General features: G+C 35.5%; 1 protein-coding gene across 1 annotated transcript in view; it reads left to right on the top strand.

The window, feature by feature from the left end:
• Positions 1-23,715, top strand: part of TUSC3 (tumor suppressor candidate 3) — a 95,411-nt gene that overhangs the window by 49,071 nt on the left and 22,625 nt on the right. Inside the window, exon 6 of the mRNA XM_019471550.1 lies at positions 19,509-19,572. Coding sequence (XP_019327095.1) covers positions 19,509-19,572 — 64 coding nt within the window. The remainder of the gene's footprint in view (positions 1-19,508; positions 19,573-23,715) is intronic.

Here is a 23,715-nt window from a genome sequence, read left to right as displayed (position 1 = left end):
TTATTAATCTTTATAGCATTGCTGCTGCCATATTATTTCTTCATTACTATAATTCCTGTCCAGGATAACTTTGTACCAGTGTATTTAGTTTCTCCTTGGTTCTCTTTACATACTCTTTACACACTCCAACAACTTACTGCTTAATGCTGATTCTGAACTTCTAGATATTTTGAAAATAAGGAAACAGTCAATATTCAGATATATGCAACTGTTTACCACATATATGAAGCTATTATTGAAAGAAAATAAAAAACATTACTGAAGTACATTTTTTTAATAAAGAATGAAAGTTACATCTGAGAGCTATGAGGTCTAAAGCTTTTTGGTTTACCAGCAGTATTTTTTTCCTCATGTTCTGGAAAGCTGATAAGAGTCTAAAAGTTCAGTGTTCTGTCAGCTTAGTTCCAGGGCTGTTTTTTTTTTTGTGGGATTGTTTTTTTTGTTTACAAGGAATGTTCTCATAGCCATAGGCAGCGCAGTACGTAGTTACTCTTGGTTAAAACAATGACATGCCTCTTTCAGATCTTTCTTTAACAAAGATCTACGACAAAAATGGTGACAAATTCCAGTCAGCTTGTTTTCTTAGGAAGTGGGCTGTATACAACCAATTCTTGTTTTTGATGGGTCTGGGCCTCCTTGAAAACTAGTAAAAGCTAAAAGGAAGTTGTGTAGGAGGGGAAGAACGTTCTTGAGTCTGTCCTATGTTCACTAGAAGCTTTTGTGCTAGCAATTACATTTCATAGGATATAAGTTTTCCTTATGATACACTTAATAAAATATAAATAAAATCTTTAATTCTTAAAGTTACCATGTGATCTTTGGAAGCAGTTTGAAGAACATATGTAATGCATCAGAGATATGTAGTGAGTACTCCATTTATATTGAATTGACTTTCAAGCTAAGAATGGAATATTCTTTAATTTACACTGAAAGGCAATGGACAATGCGAGCTTTTTATAAGGGGGAGACAAAAGATGAGGAGATTTAAGATACCACAGCTGTATGTTGTCAAGAGGAGTAGTGAGTCCAGGCAAAGCTTGCTGCAAGAGTTTAAGTATTGCATTATACTTCTTTAAGTTACATTGTATGGAATGGACAAGGCACACATTTAATGGATTAAAAACTTGCTCACTACTTAAAAGGTTTTTAACAGGGAGAGATCAGTAAGGAAGATTTTTGGGAGACCAGTGTTTCCTAGTAATCTAGACACTAATGTTCTATGTCATTAAAAGAGTTTCAAATAAAATAAGAGAGGTAGTGTTGGTACTGAAGGACTGGGAATGTGGTTAATGTGATGTCAGTTTTTAAAGAAGGTATGGGGGTGCTTGCAAGGCCCACACTGAACAAAATGCTCTAGATAACAGCTGTTAAGATAGGAATATGTGTCTGAATGGAGTACCAAAACTGAGAAGGTATTTGCCCTAACGCTTTGTTAAAGAGGGTAGCAACCATCAGATGGTTTAAACAGTAACCAGGGAATGACAAAGAGACTTTTGAAATAAAAGGAGGAGTCAGTTTGAAAATAAGCATAAAGGAAGAATGAGAATTTGTACCGATGGGGAAGGACCTTGGAGGGACAACAGAGCAGCAGTAGCAACTAGCTTTCTCACTGCTGGAAGTGACCCCACTGGCAATATGACACTGTCTGGGCCTGACAGAGCAGCCTGTCCCTCAGATGCTGTGCATAGCCTGTGTCTAGCTAGTAGACTGATAGTGTAGGATGCAATAAGTAGGGACTCGCACATTGGGCGTGTGGGGTGCTTTTACTGGTGTGTGCATTAGTGGATTGTAGGGACCTTCGTGGATACACATAAAGTGAGAGCACAGTGGGGAAAATGTATGTGAACAGGGGAAGCTGTGCTTCTGGAATCCCTGATTTGGATAAAACTGTGTGAACTGAGCAGTTTTTTTCATCAAGGCTCTTGAGATCTTGGGAACTGAAAACTAGTAAGCATGATTTCTGTATTGGGCAAACTAATAGATAAATGATTAAATATGACACATTGGGGAGAGCAGCATGGCAATAGAAGGAAATCTTGCCTCATGTATCTACTCAAGTTCCTTGAAGGCATCAACAGGAATGAGAGAGTTTCTGCTGACAGTCCACTTGAACTGATGGAAGTTTTGTCATCAAATAGGTTTGAAGAAGTTACAGAATGAGGTCTAATAAGTTCTTATCATGAATGAATAAGGAACTGATAAGTGTAAATTACCACTTTTCAAGGTGAAAGGAAATCGGTGCTGTCTCACAGGGGTTTATGTTATGACCTTTGCTATTTACTGTTCATCCCTTTCCAAGAGCTTGACAGTTTGCTGTTGGCCTTAAGTTATTTGGAAGGATAAAGATCATACATTTTCCCTATAAAAGAAAAATGCCTGTGAAATGATTGGCTCTCAGCAGACTATTTCTATTCAGGAGTAAGGTCTTTTGGTTAGAATAGCATAATCAAAACAACCTCTAAATAATCAGTGGACAAAAGAGCGAACAATGTTTAGAATTATTAGGAGAGGAAAACACTTTCAGTGCTATAAATTCTGTGTTTCATGTACAGCTTGAATACAGTCTGGAAAAAGCAAAGGAGATGACACAGGGTGAGCTAAAGTATGGAAGTGCTTCTGTAGAAGGAATGATAACAGGCCGATTTGAGTGAAGTGCATTAAATAATGACTGACATGGAGAGGAGCGTTAAGGGAATAATTTTCAATTTATTCAAATTAAATTTGAGGGTGACATTTTCAAATAAAACTTTTCTACATCCTACACAACTGTGGAACTCTTTGCTGCAGGTTATCACACATATTAAAAGTTTACAGCTTTCAAAAAGCTACTGTACAAATTTATGGCTATTAAAACGCCTTCAAGATGGTAGTTTCAAGGTACTCTGCCCAAAAGCCAGGAGTATGTCTTGGGAGGCAGTGTCTCAGGGAGAGATTTAAAGGGACCATTCTAGATCATAACCTCAACATAAACATTAAACTGTAGTGTCATTAATAGCATCTATCTTTGAGTATGTGAAAAGAAGACTATCGAGTGCAATGTTAATCTTCCTTTGTCCACAGCATTTAATAAAACAATAGAATAAAATTTGACTACAAATGATTCAAGTGTGTGTACTTCAAGAGATGTGAAAATACTGGAAGTATTGTCACAAGAATAAAGATTTTCAGGAGTTGGTCATTAAAAAGAAACTAGTGGATTTTTAATGTTACATTGCAAGATTGAAGAGTCTTCTGTGCGGTCGTGCTAGAGCTGTCTTTGTGTCACACCGGAATACCCTTATCATTCACATTGTGTATATACTAATTCACATCCTTTGAAGTTAGCCAGATTTAAAGAGGAAGGGAAAATGAGATGTGGACTGGTAGGGAGCAATACATAGTCCTGCTAATACATGCAGTGGCAATGCATGCCAGCTGCTCAGATTAGCTTTTGAGAGAATATGGATCACTGGAGACAGATACTTAAAAACAGAAAAGATGTTCACTAGTAGGGGGCTTTTAAACTGCTTAGGCAAAGAGATAAAAATGTACTTCCTAGTGTTGAAAATAACTTACATTTTGGAGTACTTTATCAAGGCAGATGTTGCATTCCCTATTACTTGAAGGAGTTTTAGGACATGTAGAAAACGCTTAGATTGAATTGGGAGAAACTTACCTCCTACTAGGAGAAGTTGAGAGGTGGTAGAGGTAGTACTTGGAGGACTGTGACTGTCTGTTCTCATCTTGATGTGTGATTAAATCCTCTTCCCTTCATAATCTTTGAGAAGAGTGGGCACATACATACATTACATACAGTAGCTTCTAACCATCACAGTTCCTTCTTGAGATAGACGTTGCAGTAAAAGTCAGTGCTTCATCTGTTAGTTGCCATTTGGAGTAAGCAAGGAGTAGTTGCCTCATGATGAAAAAAAAATATAAAAATGTGTTCTGATAAGGGGCAGAGAAAAGAGCTCATCCCAGAGAAACTTCAAATGCTAAATAGGGGATACTAGGCTGGATGTGGAGCATTACCGTGAGGATGTCATGAAGTGTCCCCTAGATGTTTTTTCTCATTCAAGCGCTTACTGTTAGCCATATTTTGGTTCACTAAATAGTTCATTCTCCAGGTCAGTTTAGAAGGAATTGGGAGAGAAGCATTTCTAACCTCCAAAAACATGTGGGCTCAGCTAATGAATAAGTTTCACTCCAGCACACATCTAAAATGCAAACTTGGAGTTTTGCTTAGTTTCAGTGGGCTGCAAGTACTCTGAAAGTATTAAGAAAATACTATATGTGTTGTAAAAGTCTTAAATTTTAATCAGATTTGACATGCTGTCTTGAAATTCTGTTGTGACAAAAGTATCAATGAAAAATATTTTTTAAATGCTATGTATTTATGTACAATGTCCAAGTTTATGTACAATGGGACTAAACTTAAGGAACTCAATGAGTAAGCAAACAATTCTTTGCCATCATATATGTGAAGGCTGTGTTTTGCATCCTTACTTTTTGCTAACTTTGTAAGCCCAGAAATCCATGCTCTTTTCTGCCACTTTGCTAGAGAACCATGTCTTAGGTTCACCATATATGCAATAGGTGTTCCTATACTAGCTGTTTTTATTTGTTATTAATTTTCAGTTAGCTGCTATGGGCACCACAGTAGAGTACAAAAGTTTTTGGCTTGGAACAAACGTTTGGGAAAAAATACACTTTTAACAGAAAAATTAAACTATAGTAGTTCAACTCTAATGTCGATATTTTAAAAGTCTAGAAGTTTGATCCTTCTGGATGCCAAGAAAAGAGGAAAATAATATTTAATGACCTCAAAGTTGATGAAGTTTCTGAATGTTCTCAAAGCATTCAGTCATCTGGTATTGTGATGCATTTAAGTATCTGAATGCTAGATTTGTAACTACTTAAGCCACCTGAAGAATGACACAATGGTTCATAACTAGAATATACTAGTTTCATAACTAGAAAGTCTACTTGAACACAGATCTGTCTGACAATGCTTCCAGATCTTTGATCAGTTTGTCAGGCTGTTCTTGTGCATTAATTTTAATTTGAACAATTCTTTTATGTTAATTTACTAGACAACATACGGTCCTTAACTTGTTCAGTTTTTCCCCTTCATCTAGAATCTTGAACTCTTACTCTTTTTTTGCCCTGGTGGTTATTTTTGTCTTAAGATGTAAAATTTTTCTTCCTTGTGCATGAAAACTATTGACCTATTCTTGCAGTTACTCATACAATGAAGTAACCCATACACTATATGCATACTTACAATAGCTGAGAAAATTGTTGTCTCTTAAAGCCTCCCAGGCTTTCCTTTTCCACCTGTGTTACAGCATTTCACAGGTAAGATAACAGTACTAACTTTGTTTTGCACCTTCCTAAACAGCAGATCGCTCTGGTTTTATATCTGCAACTTTTATTGGCAACTTTGCAGCAGACTATTCAATGTAATGCCATGGTTCAAAATAGTATATAGAAATCCCATGTTGACCATTGCTGTGTCACCAAATGAAATGCCCCTAGTGAGGTACAAAGAATGTTTTAATTCTTTTATAATGTTTTTTATTGTCTTTTTTTTTTATGGTCCTGAGGCTTGCTACAACATCTTTGGCCTCCTCAGTTTTTTTCATTCTTACTGTTCAATTAATATTTCTGGTTTTATTGTTTCATAAATTCTTTTCAGAACCACCTTCAACATAAGCACTAAATACAAAGCACCAAAAGAACATTCTGTAATTTGTAAATTCTTTTCACTTACTGCTGGTCTTGGGAGGCATGTCAGTTTTCTCCAGTATCTAGGCTGCACAGACTGAAAGCATCTTTTCATTGCCATTCAGCCTGAGGACATCCATAGAAACATTTTTCAGACCTGGAACTTTTCTGTTCTTGCTTTAATTGGGAGAACAGTTTTATTTTATTTCATTTATGTTTATATTTCACTGTGATATTCTTTCACCTGCTTAATCAGTATCATGTAGTGTGATTCTTTAATCCATAAAAGCCCTCAAAATCTTAAACATATCACTGGATTTACTCACTTTGTTGCTATCTCCTTCATGGTATTTCAGCTTTTCAGAAATTCATGTGAGCAATTTAACTTCTGCATTTTTCTTTTTTTTTATTTAGCCTTGTCCTGTCGTCTTTGCGTATTCACAGTGCCCTTCTCAGACAAGATGTTGATCCTTCTCTTTCCCTTTTCTTCTTAGTATGTTCTCATCTACATCTTTCAGGCATCGTGGTGCTTTCACATTGAATATATGAACACTGTTAAATAAAATTTGGTGTTGATGTCAGTATTGAGCCTTTTTCTGGGTAAATTAATACACTATTCTAAAAAGTAAACCATCTAAGGTTTTTGCTTTTCAACAACTTTGCCCAAATTAATAGTCCTTATTTGCAAACTGCCCTCATTTCTACAAAGCCGTGATCTACTAAAGGAAAGTTATTTCTTCGCTGTTCCTTACCGATCTACTAAAGGAAAGTTATTTCTCTGCTGTTCCTTACTGCAAAGAAAGGAAAATCATTTATTGTAAGGTATTGTATCTGTTCTTTCAGATATCTACTTTGTATTTCAGTCCACTTTAATGAAATTAACATTATATGGCCTTTGCCTTTGACCTAAAAACTTATTTGTCCACAGTGGCCTGTTTGTTTATTTTATTTCAAAGCACTAAATGTGTCATGAAAGTACAACTTTGTTATTTTATTAATTTAGGCACAATAATTGAGCTTTGAACAACTCTGCTGATATTTATAGACTATGACTCAGCTTATTCTCTCCTTTCTGAGCTGACAACATACTGCAATTTCACAATTCAGTACTTGTAATATTCTTTTAACTTCCTTGCGTACTGTAGTACAATTGTAAGTCTCACATGAACAAGCATTTATTAAACCTTAAGAGAATTTTTCATTTGGCCTCAAATAATTCCCAGGTTTCTTTGTCCCAAATATATGGGCGTTCAATGTTCTGTTGATTTTTCCTCTTCTAGGTATTATTTTTTATGACTTCTTTAGTAAAGCTAGCATTTTAAATATTTCTATATAAGCTTGAATGTAATGGTCATTCTGAATGTCTATAAGACTTGTGTTGTTTTTTGCATTCCTGGAACTTTTTGGTTCTTGACTATTTAGGTGGTTTTTTTGGAGACAGCTGACGGAAGGAACTTGAAATGCAACTTGTCTTACAGCAGTATTTGATTTGTATTCATTGCAGGCTGGAATACTTGCTAAGGATAGCACAGCAAATAGCACTGAGGTTTTGTGTCATAACATAAAATTTTTAGCTACTGGCTTTTATGGTATATTAAGTTAATGCCTGCCATCCTAAACAGAACTTTATAAAATACATCATCACAAATTTGATAGCTGCTGAAGTACAAGATGTTTAATGGCATAGCACATCCATTGAAAAAAATGTTCTCACTCATATTCTAATAATTAGGAAGCATCTGCCGGTGCGTTACACAGTGAATTTAAATAAGTGACTCCCATAGCTGCCTTCATAAATCATGGATTCAAAGCATTTGTTACTGTGAAATAAATTCCTATTTGTCAAGTGTATCTACTTTCAAATTTTATATTCTAAACATGGAGTGATTCTTTTGTTTTCAATTTGTCCTGCTAAAGGCTTCATTTTGCTCAGTTTCTATGTCATGTCAGCAGTACTTCTTCCAATGTGCTAACTAGACCTAATATACCATGCAAAGATTTGCTCTGGGCAACACAGAACATTTCTTTTTTGATGTCAGCTGTACAATTCTGAAAAATATAGGCTTATTCTAGAATATTGAGATGAAGATTAAAAACAGTACTGTGAAGAAGATAACAAGCATATACCTCTTTTCCATTGAGAAAATTTGGCTGTAGATTTAAGTTTCCCATCATAATGGAAGTTGCTAAGCTTGTAGAGGAATAAAGAGAAGAAAAGAGAGATTAAATACAAAAAAAAAGTTTTGGAAAAAGAAAAATTAAAGGAGTATAAGTAAATTTCCCTCAAGTAATGCATGCCAGCCTGAATTCTGTTTTCTTAAAAATTTGATGAGATGTTCTTTTTATCCCAAGAGTAATGTTAATATGTAATGCTGTGCAGCGATAGTATGTAATGAACTTAAAATGTCAGTATTTAGAGCTTTAGATCATTGAAATGATAGCTTATTATAACAACATCAGATGATAAGTTACACCTAAATCTGAACAGAATAATAAAACTCTTGCTGTCGTGAAAATATACTTTCCCCTTTTTACTGACTTAAATGTTGATACTTTATGTACTTGCATAGTTTGGTACATAAAATTGTTTTTAATAAAGAATATTAATTTTTAAGGTTTTATTCTGGTTCACGGTCACATAATGACAAAATCCCAGAGGATATAAAGTCCTAGGATATGCGCATATATATATATGTGACTGTATGTGCTATATGAAACGTAGTACAAAATTGGTTATAAATCTGTGTTGATAAAACTTCAGAGTATTTGAAACAGTTACTTTTCACACAAGTATCGTTTTGTTTTTGTTACTATAAAAAAAAAATCCTGAAATACAAATAACTGAAAGCAAATGCATTACTACACATATGACTTCTTGTCCCTTATTGGCAGCTGTAGCTCCATTCCCTTGTGTTCGTATTTTGCCAATTAGTTGTCAATCTCCTCTCAAGAATAATCCAGTGTTTACGAAAAGGTGTAAATCTCCTCTCAAGAATAATCCAGTGTTTACTTAAAGGTGTAGTTTGAAAGGGGATCAGACACCCACAGTTGTACTCAAGAAATAAACTTTTTAATTCATGAATCTGTTAGTTTGTACAGTGTTCACTCAGATACCTCTTTCTATAGTAAGTGTTAAGGTTTATAAATTGATGTACAGGCTGTGCTTCAGATGGTACTAAAAATTACATTGGCAAGAAAGACTACCATGGTTTTCCTCTCTGGCATGTATCTAACTACTCAATCATATAGACTAATTTTTCGTGCTCAATTTTGCATGCCTGGTCATGCCTGCCTAGTTTGTCTCACCTTCCTAGTTAATTAACATTTAAAAACCAGCATTCCAAATATACAAATATTTTCCCTATACTCAACAAGTTTCTCTGCTATTGCAAATCCAAAAAATGACTTAACCTGCTATGGAACTTGCAGTTAGTGGTCATCTGTGAAACCTGTAGTTGAAATAACTTAATATATTATTTGTGAACTCTGTGTGGCTGAATTAGAGGCAGCATCCAATTTACTTGGAGTAGGTAACTACATCAAACACAGGATTATTCTCACATTCTCCTGTTTTTGTTAATTGGATAGTGGCTTTGGGGTAATTTGGGCTTTATACCTCCCCTAGCTTCTGCCACAAAGTAAACTTTTTTGTTTGTGTTTTTCACAGTTGTTTGAATTCAGCAAAGTCTATTTTGGAGTTAGTGTCATAGTAAAGCCTCTCTTTCTTCACTTCTGCTTCCAGCACTAGCATTCAGGTCAAACTATCTTTTTTGCTTCATAGCTTGGAAACCAATTGAAAGAACACTTTGAAATTTCAAAAGACAAAATATTGTAGGTCCTGACTAAGAAATTAAAAACATCTCCGAGTTCATAAATATTACCCGAAGGTATAGGTTATTGTGGTGAAAGCTATATCCAAAATGGCTGTACTTTCTTTGTCAAAAGAAAATGTTACTACAGACCCAGAAAAGAAATGGGAAACTTAAAGGTATAGATATTTTCTGGATATCTACAATCATATGACACTTCACAAGCCTTAGATTCTAAACCATAATTTAAATAACAGCAACAAAATGAGCTTGGCTGGATGGCTATTTCAGCTCTTCTATCTCTATAATCTATAAGGAAAACTTTCTTTGAGTCTACTATATGGTAGCTGTCTTCCCTGTGTTATGCCATGACCAGTCTTTGTCGGCACACCAATGGTGTGAAGATCATCACACTTCCACACTATCTTGGACAAAAGGATTCAGGAGATGGGGTGGGGAAGAAGAGTTCCCACCCCACAACTTGCCAAGGGGAAAAGTAAAGGTATTTAACTATGGTCTTACCTGATTGTCTGGACTTGTGTCATCAGTGCTGCCTAATCCCTATATCGAAAGTAATTATAGGTATATGGCAGCATCTAGGTGAATATTTTACCTTTGACTATTATTTTTTTAAAACAGAAAAAAAAAAAAGCTAAATGACCAGTGAGCTATATCCCATATTGTGCTTCGTGTTAGAATGAGGGCAAAAAGTGCAGAGATATTTTAGAGTTCAGAAAATAGTTCTTGTTAACAATGTGTTTGTGTTTTTAGGGGAATGCTGTTCATGAAAAACATCTCAAAATCTCTTTTGTTTCCTAGTTAGAAGTAGTATAGTTTGGCTTCCATGTGTTAAGCAAGCAGTCCGTACTCCAAAACAACTATTAACAGTTGAACTTCAATTGCAGCTTCTCTTTCATTAGAATCACTGATTTGGTTGTCTGGCTGTAATGAAATGTGTAGGAAAGTCAGTTTTCTCTGAGATTTTTTGCTCTTTTCTAAGTGCATTAAAAAGTTGTCACATTGTTAATCAAAACATCACAGTTGCAAAAATTTCCTTTCCTTAGGCAGCTAGGCTAAGCTCTGTCATGTAAACTTCCCGAAACTACCAGAATGCTGTTTCAGAGATCCTGGAAATCATACCTTCATCTCTGTTAAAGTCTCTCATGTGGGTACTGTGTGTCGTAATGCCCATTAAGAGGGAAGAGATTTGTTGCATGCCAATCTATTAGGTAACTAAGTGCTGTAAGGGTAGCAATGTTTTATTCCTAATGAGAGGTTAAATTCAATTTTTTTACTGAAACCCACAAAGTAATGGTTCATTGCAGGATTGCCGTATCTTCTGTCTTCTTATTGTTTAGTAATTAATAAATGTGGGAGGAGTCCCTCAGAATAAATTCTTATTCAGCCGGTTGTATCAAAGCCTCTGTATAGCTGAGCAGAGTGTTCGCAGTTTCTGGATTTGTGAGATCACCTCTACTAACTAATTCCTTTGACAGCACTTCTAGACACCCTAAATAATGCAGTATAGCTATAAAAACTGTCTAGGAACAACCAAAGCACCAGCATAAACTGAGATTTGTATACTATTTTAAATTATACCAACTACCCTTTCCAGCCAGCTAGCCTGCAAAAGTAGGCAGCATTTCTCCACTTCTGCTTTAGGGCTGGGAACCCAGATCATATTCTGTGCTCGGTGCCAGATGGACTTTGTGGAAGGCAGCCAGCACAGCCTCTTTCAGCCAGCCAGTCCTGTGGAAACTGGCTGCTGTCTCTGGACTCTGGTTTGGTTTGGCGCAACGGTGAACGTAGCAGTGAGCTCATGGAAGATGTAACTCATATTCATTGAACTGATATATGAGTGAATCAAGGAGTCTGTATGAGATTGTCATGTGTATCTGTATTATATAAATTTTTAAAACAACATTAAATATTTCTTAAATAGGGTAAAATTTATCCATAACTATTAAACTCTCCCATCAAAAGTGGCTGATATGTTTTATGGTCATCTTTAGTAAGTGGGAGTCTGAACACCTGCACTAACTGTTACACCATGGATGCTGAGACAGGTGTAAATGCATGGAGTTTTATTTGTGCGGCCCAATGTTGATTTTCTAGATTATCCTACTACTTTTTCAGTGAAGCGCTTGAGTGTAAGCTGAACAAAATCACTAAAAAGTGCATAGTCACCACCTCTAGTAATTCTGTCTATTCCTCACCGTTTTGTGTGTGCACCTTAGCTGTTTTCTTAATCCTGGTCTTATTGGCCTGTGACTGAGCTGGATTGGATTTCATGTAGAGACATAGCTTAGAGTGATTGCTTGCTAGGAGTACAATAAATGAAATTTTTACCAGAGTGACATTCTGTTGGCTTATATTTGAGTTGGAGATGTTCATAGAGCTAGTAACCGTCTAAAAGAAAGTGTTTATTTCAAGTGGGTTAGTGCTAAACTAAAATGTTCCTGTTACATTGTTAAATAAAATGAAGATCCCTGAAAAAACTACTGGCTTAAATAGCTGGCTGCACATTTCTTCCTATAGTCATATATGGTCTTCATTTTGCCAGATACACAAGTTCATTAATTCAGGATTTCTGTTAGCAGTAAGTGAGTTTAGATTTGTGTTTAATACTACATTAAATTTTGAAGCAGTTAAGCATCATTTGCAGATATGCCCTTTTATAACTGGGTATCTACAATAAAATAATATCTACAATAAAAGAAATTACCCTATTAAACACTTGGACATTATCCTAACTGTTGGAAATTAATAGGTGATTAGAATAGTCAGAAGTTTCTGAGCTGTTTAGTAAATGAACTGGAGTCAAGACATTTTGTATTTCTTTAGTTTTTGAGATGTTACTTCATATATTATTATATAGAAGTATATATAAATATAAATTACTCAGTTTGGGTGTTAAGTTCTTTAAAATAAACTCATACCCACATTGCATCCCCCGTCTAAAAAAATGGTTTAAAATTATTTTGGCAAGTCGTGTCCATATGCTAACAGATATTCTAAGTTGGTAGCCATTCTCACACATGTGAACAACTTAGGTCCAAACCAGCATCATCTCATGTTTTTCACATCAGTGGTCATGATAAGGGCTTTTGAGGGCTGGCTGCTACAGGGAAAATAGGCTACTGTCATGTACTATCCCCAGCAGATAATAGTATCTTCTATGATGGAAAGAAAACAGTGAATTACATTAGGTTTCTATTTTCAGATTTTCACAGACCTGCCTAGGCTAATAACTTCATATGAAGTCCCCTATTGGGTTCTTAAGCAAGTTAAAACTCTAATCTGCCTGTATGAACTGAACAGACTACTATGTAGTAATCAAATAAGCATATTTGGAGAGCATTGCTTCAAGTGAAGCTATGTGAAACTATGCTGTTCTTCAGAAAACATAATATTTAAACAGGTGTCAAGAGTGTCAAGAGTCTGAACGCTAGAGTTTTTTGAGCTGCGTAAGATTTTATTCTAAATCTTGCTGGGTAGGGTGCTGCTTTTGAAGTGTTACATAGTTAACATGGAAAAAAACTTGTCTGGAGAAATATGCGTATGATTGTGAAAACACACAATAACACATTAAATTAATATATCTTGGTGTTTGATCTTGAAGTGTTTGATTTACTGAATGAACTATTTGTTCCCCATAACTTGTTTAACCTTCTTCTGAATTCACACTTACAATGGTTAAGGTGTATAAATGGTATTGTGAGAGAATGTTCTAGAACTTTTGCTTTTTAAACACTTAAATACCGATGAAAGTCATGCTACTCCTGAACATTAATTTGAAAACATAAAACTGATGTGATAAAGAATGTTGTGGGCTCCTTTTTTCCCCTCTAAATCAAGAGAAAAGAACAAATTCTGAATAGCTAATATATGTTCTTGGCAAAATTGATGGACTTTAATTGAAATAGGCCATTCTGAAGGCTTAATCATAATTAAGTGATCCATGGCTTTCCATAATGTTCCTCTCTATGATGAATTTTGCCCTGAATTTTAATGTAGTAAAGAAAGACAAATTAATAACATTTATCCTATTGGTGTGGAATTTGTAACTCTCTTTGGGGGCAGTTAACTAGTGTGTTGCTTCACCTCTTTCCACATATATTAGCTTGAATTTGGCCTGTTGTGTCCTCCAGGGGGTAGTCTCCATCTAGAGGTTTCTTCAACATGCAATCCAAATTCAGCTTATCATTAAGAAGGGTAATTATTATCAAAATTATCTGCTTTTGATTGGTTTCCAATACACTGTATTAGATGTGTGTCATGTCTTGTAAACTCAGGACAAGTTATTTCTTAGTTATCCAAAATGATAATACTTCACGAAGTAGCTTTGTATGGTATGCTATTACTAAGCCCAACTCAATTTAATCCGGTCCCTCCACCCCAGCATCCGTCATTCACATACTCATAAAAAATAAACATCATTAGGTTTATTTTAGGGAACAGTACTGGAGTACCTGAAGTCATGTTTCAATTTTGATCTTGGGTACTCCACAAGTTAATTATATTGCCTTAAGAATTAACATATAACTCAGAGAGGCCTTATTTCAAATTACTTTGTTTCTGTTTTATTTACATTGCATTAACGGAAAGAATGGAAAGAGTGCAGATTACACTTAAGTATTTTACTGAACCATGACAACTATCACTCTTGAAGGGAAATCACAAGCATATGCTCTATTTAGGGAAATTTAAAAATATATTACATTGTTGTTATCCTTGAGTATCCTAGTGAGGGATTATATATATATGTGCCATCTGCAGTTCAATAACACTAAATATTTAATGAGTTTATGAATAGTAGATAAATATTTAACACAGCTTTGTAGAAATTTGCATGCATTGAACAATTGTTTGTCACTGCCAAAGAAAATGGCCTGATTTGGGGACATGATTATTTCAGTTAGCAATTCAAATTGCTTCTGTGGAATCAGACCTGCGATAGGAGAATGTTAAAATTGGAAAAGGACCCGTTGTTCTAAGTGTGAGTCACTCATGCTTTGGTTCCCCTATTAGTCCTACCAGCATGGCATTTGCTGTTGCATCCACTGTGTGGCTGTGGTAATTGTGTGGCTGTACAGCTCTTCCACTCAAACCGTGGTTGCATCTCTTCTGACAGACTTTAGCTTTGCATCTTACATGGTACTCCCTCTTGATGCCTCTAAAATGAAAGGGAAATACTGAGTTTATTCATGAATTTATTTAAAGCATTTGCCTGGAGCATTTGCAGCCAGATAGACTTCACAGAGCTTCCAAATATTAAATGGATTCAGCGTCAAAAAGTAGAAAAGATAGCAAAAACAGAAATCTTACTTCTTGGTCCCTTAATAGTTTGTACCCTCAAATAAAATTTCATGAGAATATGTGCCTTGCATGTAGGTCATTCAGCTATCTTCTTATAGAGGGAAAGAAGTAGTATGAAAATAAAGAAACCTCACATGTGACCAGATCCTTTATTTTGGTTATATGGGTATAATTTCAAGAGCTTTACCCAATTAAAAGCTGCTGTGGAACCACAAAAAAGTATGGCGAAAACTGGTTGCAAACCGTTGAAAAGCTAATTTGTCAAAATTCCTTAAAAAATATTGTCTTTAAATGTATTCTATTTTAGGTAAGTATGAGCCACAGATGGCCATGAATTTCAAAATTTCATGAGTCAATGGTCATTGCAGTGTACAAAACTGGTGTGTGTGGGTACATTTGCATAAATATGTATCTGTACAAATATAATCTATGTTTCAAGTGGCCTCACAGTGTCATCATACGCCTGTAGGGACAGACACAAGGACAAATGCCACACAGTTCTCACTATTCGTTCTTCAAGAACAGCTGCCATCATTTTTGCATTAAGTACGGGCCTTCTGTCTTCTGAAAACTTCTGCTCTGATTATTGTCTGTTTAGAATGTAGATCTGAAAGTTCACTGCAGAAAAAACACACCCTGTAATTCCTTCGTGAAGTGGTTATGAGCCATTCCTCATTAGAAATGGGGTGAGGTACTGTCGTAAACTCAGGTGATTCACATTATATTGTCGAATGCAAACTATTTCGGTTATCCTTCATCACTGGAACAGTCTCTCACGTTCTTCACTTCTTCAATACCATCGCTCTGACTGGCCCACAGCTATGAAGGACACACACCATGCTGCCATTTTGAGTATTTGGGGAACAATGACTTGGAGAAGCAATTCGAGGAGCTTATTGATCACACAGATTTATTACTAGGTAACTTTAAATAATAATCTACCTAAGGACATTTGTAATAAAACAAAGAAGTTATCAATTGAAATTATTTGATTTTTTTTTTTAAGATGATACCAGACAGTAAATATCTGCCTTATTTAACATTTTAACTAACTTGCCTTTCAACTAGTGTACTCTCTCTCTAAGTTAACCTGAAATCTCTTGCCCTCTCAAATAAAGATGAAGCTTGTTTTTTTTCATTTGAGGTGGCTACTCACTTTGCTTTTATCCATTTCTGTCCCTTCTCTGGGGACAGAGCAGTAGTCAATGATTGTCTCTTACTAGCTTTTTAATACACACATAATGTTTCCAGAACTAAATCAAAGAACTTCTACTTCCTTGCAAGCAAGGCTATGCCTTTAGCAACTCACATTTACAGAAATATAGTTATAACATTAATCCCTATGAGACGTATAGCCAGAAATTCATATTCACCAGCGAGTTTTCAAATTACAGTCTCTGATTCAGGTCTTCTAGGCAAGTTTTGTTTGTTTCAGGTTTCGGTATGTTTGGTTTTGGTTGGTTCAAGTTTCAGCATTTGCAAATAAACTGTATCCAGTCCATGGTTTTTTCTTTATACTGAGTATCAGGTGGTAGCTAGGACTCTATCTGTCACCTAATTAATAGTGATAATAAGAATATCTTTGTTTTCATGATTTTGTCTTCTTAAGGACTTAATGTTTTGAGAGACTGGTCTGGCGATGCCTTTCGTACCTTGAAAGCTTCTCAAACAGCTCCAGGAAAAGCCTCAAGTGAAAAAATCCTGAGACAAATATACATATTTTCCATCATGCAATAAATCTAATTACTTTGGGAATTTAACAAACAGGCAGGCAAAGATTTCTGATTGAGAATGTCTTTCCAATAGCCTTTTTATATCATTGTGATACCAGCCCTGCTAGTAGATTAGATCAAGTCACCATACCGCTGCTGTAACATATAAAAACTTGCCTTCTCAGGTAGACAAGACTTAAGTTTTTTTAAATCAGAATATGATTAAAAAAACATTAATAATCTAATTAGTTTTAGAACTTTTAGTCTTTGTGTTGTTTCAACTTTGCAGTTTAAGTAGTCTACATGTACAGCATTGCAAACTGGGTTTACCTGTTGTGAACTCTAATCATCCTCAGATTGAGAATTTTTCAGTCAATTTTTCAAGTATGAATAACTAATGAAAAATCATGCTTGAAATTTTCGGAGTTGAGAGCATATTTGGTGGCATTTTTAAAAACATCATCAATGTACGGGTTTGACAGCTAGATAGTTATGAAACTGTCCTGTTTCATTAACAAAATTCTTTGTAGTTATTTGATAGTCCCAAGTGAAACCAGAAGTCACACGAACTTTAGTGATATTTTTAAACAATGTTACTATGCTGGGTGATGATGACTAGCACCTAAAATGTGATTCCTCCCCAGTGTGGGACAGATATATGTCATCAGAAGCAGTAGCGTAAAATTTACTTTTTTTGGAGGTGAGACTCTTCCTCCCTATTAGGAAAAAGCTAAACAATTTAATGTCGGGAAACTATTTTGAGAAAAGGAATGATTTCTCTATATAGTCTCTGCATATGTATGTGTTTATGTACATACTTTGGATTCTGTTCCTTCAATAGCGTTATGGTGAATTAAATTGCTACCATAAAGAGCAAGAGAAAAATAATTACCTTTAACAAAGTATAAAGCATATCAATAAAAATGACATCTCTCATCTAAATGTTTTACAAACACAGAAAGCATTTATAGTCTTAGGAGTCATGTGACAACCAGTTTTATTAATCGGTGATAATAATGTTATCTCTTCAACATAGAGTTATTTCTTTAGTTCCCAATGTGCATTTTTACACAATTTAGCATGTGTGTAGAGAAAGAATAGTAAGGATTATGTATAAATGCATATAGGTACTTAATAACTAAATAGTGCTACTAGACCCTGTTACTCTTTTCTGACGAAAGGCCCGTTTTTAATTTCAGTTCACATTGTATTAACAAATAAAGTATATATTGTAATCATTGTAAGCTTTAAACTATAACTTGGTGCTATGATTGTGAGAAGAAATAGATGTTTACCATTTGTTAGGTACACTTGAATCCAGATCCTGCGAGTGTATATGTATGCCTACGTATATATATATATTGCTTTAGCTGCATGAGAAATAATGACAGAGGGTCACTACTTGCAGGACTGTGGTCACAACTGAGTCAGAGTACACAATCTATTAAGTGTTTTAACTTAATTATTAATTTTTGTTAGTGTGAAATAGTCCTATTTCCTTCCTTTGTTTTGCATATGTGTGTGTGTACATAGCCTTAGTAAGATTTAGAAGGGACCCTGCAAAAAATCAAGAAATACAGATTGGCTCGACGTCACATCATACTGTAATGAGATATTCTTATGAGATCAGTGATTTTTATCTTGTTAAACAAAAGGCATGTCTTCTTTGAGAGATGGAATCTTTAGATACATGAAGTTCTTGCCTGGTTTAGCTTTGAATTGGTTATTTGAATGAGCATAACATAATGGAATTTTGAAAACAATAGATAACCATCTACTGAGTAAAAACTTTTATCATATCTTATGAACTGCATGTTTTGACAGTGCATCGACCAGAATTTAACCAGTGTGGATGAAGGCGTTCTTTTGTATGCTGAAGCATCAGAGTATTTAAAATCTGAATTGTTCTGAATCTTTACAAGGATGGTATTCAGGCAGAATTATTGAGAGTAAAATGAATTAAAGCAAAGCATATGAGTTAAAAAATAAACAAACTAACAAAATCCTGAATCCATAAGGAGGGCAAAAAGTTTCCTTTTTCTTTACCTTAATAGGAGTGAGCATTTTTCTTTTTATTTAATTGGGGTGAAAATTGTATCTATGCCTAAGAAGAATACGTATAAATAATACTTTGAGAACATAGGTATATTTAATTTCACATAGAATAGTATGACAAGCTATACTCGATGTTTGTAATTGATGTAGTAGAGGAAGAGAATCTCCCTCATTTAGTGCATGTTTGCAGTCCTTCAAATTTTTGCTTCCTTTTTTGCTATGATAGCTAGTTAACAATACACACTAACAACTTCTGAATAATATGCTATATGTTCTTAATAATAAATGTACAGAATGAGCCCATTAACAATAATTATTTGGGAGGAAAAAAGTAGACTATGTTAGGTTTGCATTTAGTATTAACAACTGTGATTGCATTTACTACAATTCCATATAAACAAGACATTTTATGAATTACGATTTTTTATGGACACAATTGTACCTTCTTGGAGACAGATGGAATAGACAGTATGAAGAAACTTCACTCAATCTGAGTAAGACTAAAGTAGAATGATTTTTTAAAGGCAAGGTTCAGTTTTCACTTTTGTAAAAACCATGCTGAGGCTTGTCCTTGATTTCATCACCTCCCTTTTCAAAAATTATATCTCCTGAGCAAATAAATGCATGTTCTTTATTCCACACTAGCAGCAGTGTGAAAAAGAGTCCAGCATAATGCACTCGTGTATGAAACATTACATTCACTGTATATATGTGCTTTGCCTAAATAATCTATTTTTAACACTTTTTACTAAACATACATACATAAACTGTGCTGTTAACTTGTAGCTGTTGCTGTCTGTATTTTTCTGCAAAACAGGTTTTATTTTGATTCTCACATATCCAATTGTGCCATTTTCAATAGATTTCTTTGTTTTAAAGAGGATTGGTTTTTATTTTTATTTTACAGAGTTACATACATGGAAGCAGTCAGGCTCAGTTTGTTGCAGAATCACATATTATTCTTCTGCTGAGTATCCTTCAAACTGGTGATGACTAGAAAAAAAGCAAGCTGAGGCACAGTGTGCTGTTAAATAAAATTGCTCTGACAGTGAATATCATTGAACTTTTGAGCAGGTATTGTATTTTGGCTTACTTACTATATGTTTAAGTAAATACTCAATGTTGCTATTTACTGCCAAGTAAAGCTGGCGTTACTTTTCACTAATATGTACCTTGTTATCTCCTTTGTTACTCTTATGCCTGGTTACTAATCTTAATGTTTTTCCTTTCAGTGTTATCTTTTAAGTAGCAGAAACTAATTTTCTTCTCTTTATTATAAAAGTTAAAAATTTGATGTTAAAAATTATTTTATTTCTTTTAATAGACAAGAAAAGCATACTGAAATTTACTAGTCATGCATGAAGATGATTTGTCCTCCAGTAGTCTTTGGTTTGGTTTTTTTTTCCACCTAATCTAAACAGTTTATTACTACTTCTTGAAACAAATAACCCAATCCCATTTGTTCTGACCGTCTCCTCACAGAAAGACTCTGAGACCTACTTTTACTCTTTCATTCTTACTGAGTCAAAGCAAGGTCATTTTTTTTTTTTTCTTCTGAATATGTCTTTATAATCTGTAAGACAAACTCATATGCTATCTGGTTTCTTTAAACCTTGCTTCTAATCAGCTTTGTTCATTGAGTGAAAACTCTAGTCACCATTAACCACTATTAAAATACAGTTGTTCCATCACAAATACCTTCCTCTAAGGAGAACAAGAGGAAGAAAATAACATTTCCCAATTTGAAGTAACAGCCAGATCTCAGAGTTTGATGATCATAGCTAGTCTCTTGTTCTCTCCCTGAAGTTATGTTGGCTTAGATCCTGCCCTTCCTCTGGCTTCCCTGTCTACCCTCATCTTTGGCATTTACTATCCAAAGAGAACACCGTCATTACATCATTTTGCCTCGTTACATTCATTCACCTGGTATCAATTTTGCTACCTGTGAAACCTTATTTGCTCCGTAAATAGCCATTACAAATTTAATTTCAAAGTTATGACCATATTTTGCAGAGTAAATGCACTATTCACAATTCAACTGGAATACTGTGTCCAGTTCTGGATCCCCCAGTACAGGAAAGATGCAGACTTACTTGAGCAAGTCCAGCAAAGGGCCACAATGATGATGAAGGGACTGGAGTATCTCTCCTATGAGGAGAGGCTGAGAGAGCTAGGACTGTTTAAGCTGGAGAAGAGAAGGCTCTCAGGGGGATCTTGTCGATGTCTATAGATACCTCATGGGAGGGAATGAAGAAGAAGGAGACAGACTTTCTTTGTAGTGCCCTCTGACAGGACAAGAGTAGGCCCAAATTGAAAAACAGGAAATTCAGTCTGAAGGCAAGAAGACAATTCTTACTGTGAGGGCGGTAAACTCTGGAACGGGTTGCCTAGAGGGGCTGTAGAGTCTCCATCTGTGAAGATATTCAAAACCCGACTGGACACGGTTCTGGGCAACCTGCTCTAGCAGGTTGCTTGAGCAGAGGAGTTGGATTAGATGATCTCAAGAGGTCCCTTCCAATCTGTGATTCTGTCAGTTCTCCAGGTTTTATATCGTACCCTAATTAATGTTGTTTCAAAATCACATTGTATTCATTAAAGTTTTGGAAGCACATTTATTTGTTCATTATTTCTAAATTTGGGCTCCTTTTCTTGGGAAGAGAGAGTTAAAGATAAATAGTTTTACCTGAAAACTGCCAAGTCAAAACTCAGTGATTATTAATTTAATTGCTACATTTTTCAAAAGTACACAGAGACAGCTGTTATGTTTCAGATGAAAAGTTTCTTGTATAATAGACAGTATGCATCTCATTAGTGTCACCTTTATGCTTTCTTTTGTATAGCCACAATTTATTTTTTAATGTTTTCTGCTTTTCCCAAACTGCCACAATTTAAACAAATCTGTTATCTAAAACAAATCCTGTTGGCTGCTTGAGAATGGTAAAAGTAAACCCAAAAAACAGCTAAGATTAAAAATAAACAAAACTTTTGTTGATTACATATTTTGTTTGTCTGACTCAGGCATGAAAGTGATATCTTTTTGTTGGCAGAGACTGTCTTTAAACTGGGAAGTTGGCTAACTACATTAAAGCAGCTGGCTGAAAGAATCCTTTCAGTGACGTTGTTCATTGCCACTTGCAAAAAGAATTCTCTAAGGTTTCATTTCATGGCTCAACACTGTTGAGCTGAGTTTTTGGTCACACACAAATTTTACAAGTGACATTAAATCTTGACAGATTTTAACAGTTATGCATGAAAGAATTAATGTTTCTTTATCCTTTCAGTATTGGTAGTAATTATTAGCTGCTTCATTGTTTCTTCATTATTTGTTTATTCAGGAAATGTTGATAGAAAATGTGGGAATTAGAAAAAAAGTATGCCAGATGGATATACAGTAGTACATTCATTTTAAAGTTTAAAAGATGCATTGAATTTTAAAACAAGACATTACTATGCTGGCACATGCTTCATTTGGTTGCTTCTTTTCACTTTGTACTAGTAAGAACAAGGACAAGGTTGTCACTTCTTGCTAGATGTTGAAATGCAATGTTGTGTTTCTCTATAAAGTGAATTTATAATACCTGTGATGAGAAAATATGAATTTCCATTGCATTTCTATACTTGCTTTTAGATAGTGATTCTACCCAGTCTGCTAGATGATTTCCATATAAAGATCTGCTGGTTTTTCCAGAGCTGTAGCTATATAATTAGGACGTGGGTAAGAAGGACTTGTGAAGATGTCAGATATTCAGTTTCAATTATATTATAAAGCAACATTAAATTCAGTAAAATCTATACAATGTTACTGATTACATACTAGGTGTATGCCCAAAACTTTTATATCTTAAACAAGTAGTTTTAGTCCTAACAGATGGTTACTACATCTTAGTAGTACCACAATGGAAGTCACTGTAATAATACAGCATGTACAGTGTTACATCAGTAAAACAATTCTAAAAAAAAAAAAATCATTTTGATTATTTTTGTACTTAATTTTATTTCTATGATATGTTTTCTAACAGCCAAAATACTGATACTGCATTTAGCAGCAGATCAGACTAGCTGAAATGGGTTAGATTTAACACTTTCTGAAGACATTAAAAACTCACGCTAAGCAAGCTCCTCAGAACAAGGAGGCATTCTTTCATTTCCAAAGTCCCAAACCAGGTTCTGATTCATTTTGAGGCTCCTTAGAGGTGGCTGATGGGGGCCATCTTACCGAGTCCACAGTATCTTATACAGTGGGTGAAGTTTCCTTTTAGAACTGAAGAAAAAAAATCACCATATTTCACCATAGACCTTGTTGAATTCCAGGCTGCAGAATAGTAAATACAAATTTGAGTAGGCTTTTAAAAACTGAGTGTGTGGGTTGACCCTGGCTGGACACCAGGTGCCCACCAAAGCCGCTCTATCACTCCCCCTCCTCAGCTGGACTGGGGAGAGAAAAATATAACAAAAGGCTCATGGGTCGAGATAAGAACAGGGAGAGATCATGCGCCAATTACCGTCATGGGCAAAAGAGACTCAACTCAGGGAAATTAATTTAATTTATTGCCAATCAAAATCAGAGTAGGATAATGAGAAATAAAACAAATCATAAAACACCTTCCCCCCCACCCCTCCCTTCTTCCCGGACTTAACTTTACTCCCCAATTCTCTACCTCCTCCCCACCAGCATCGCAGGGGGATGGGGAATGGGGGTTGTGGTCAGTTCATCACACATTATCTCTGCTGCTCCTTCCTCCTCAGGGGGAGGACTCCTCACACTCTTCCCCTGCTCTAGCGTGGGGTCCCTCCCATTGGAGACAGTCCTCCACAAACTTCTCCAATGTGAGTCCTTTCCATGGGGTGCAGTCCTTCACAAACTGCTACAGCATGGGTCCCTTCCATGGGGTGCAGTGCTTCAGGAACAGACTGCTCCAGCATGGGTCCCTCAGGGGGTCACAAGTCCTGCCAGCAAACCTGCTCCAGCGTGGGCTCCTCTCTCTCCACGGGTCCACAGGTCCTGCTAGGAGCCTGCTCCAGCACAGACTTTCCACGGGGTCACAGCCTCCTTTGGGCGCATCCACCTGCTCTGGTGAGGGGTCCTCCATGGGTTGCAGGTGGATATCTGCTCC

Source organism: Aptenodytes forsteri, unplaced genomic scaffold (genome assembly GCF_000699145.1).
Source record: "Aptenodytes forsteri isolate BGI_AS27 unplaced genomic scaffold, ASM69914v1 Scaffold65, whole genome shotgun sequence".
NCBI lineage: Eukaryota > Metazoa > Chordata > Aves > Sphenisciformes > Spheniscidae > Aptenodytes > Aptenodytes forsteri.
Note: the sequence above shows the minus strand (reverse complement) of the source record. Positions and strands in the feature narration are given on the sequence as shown.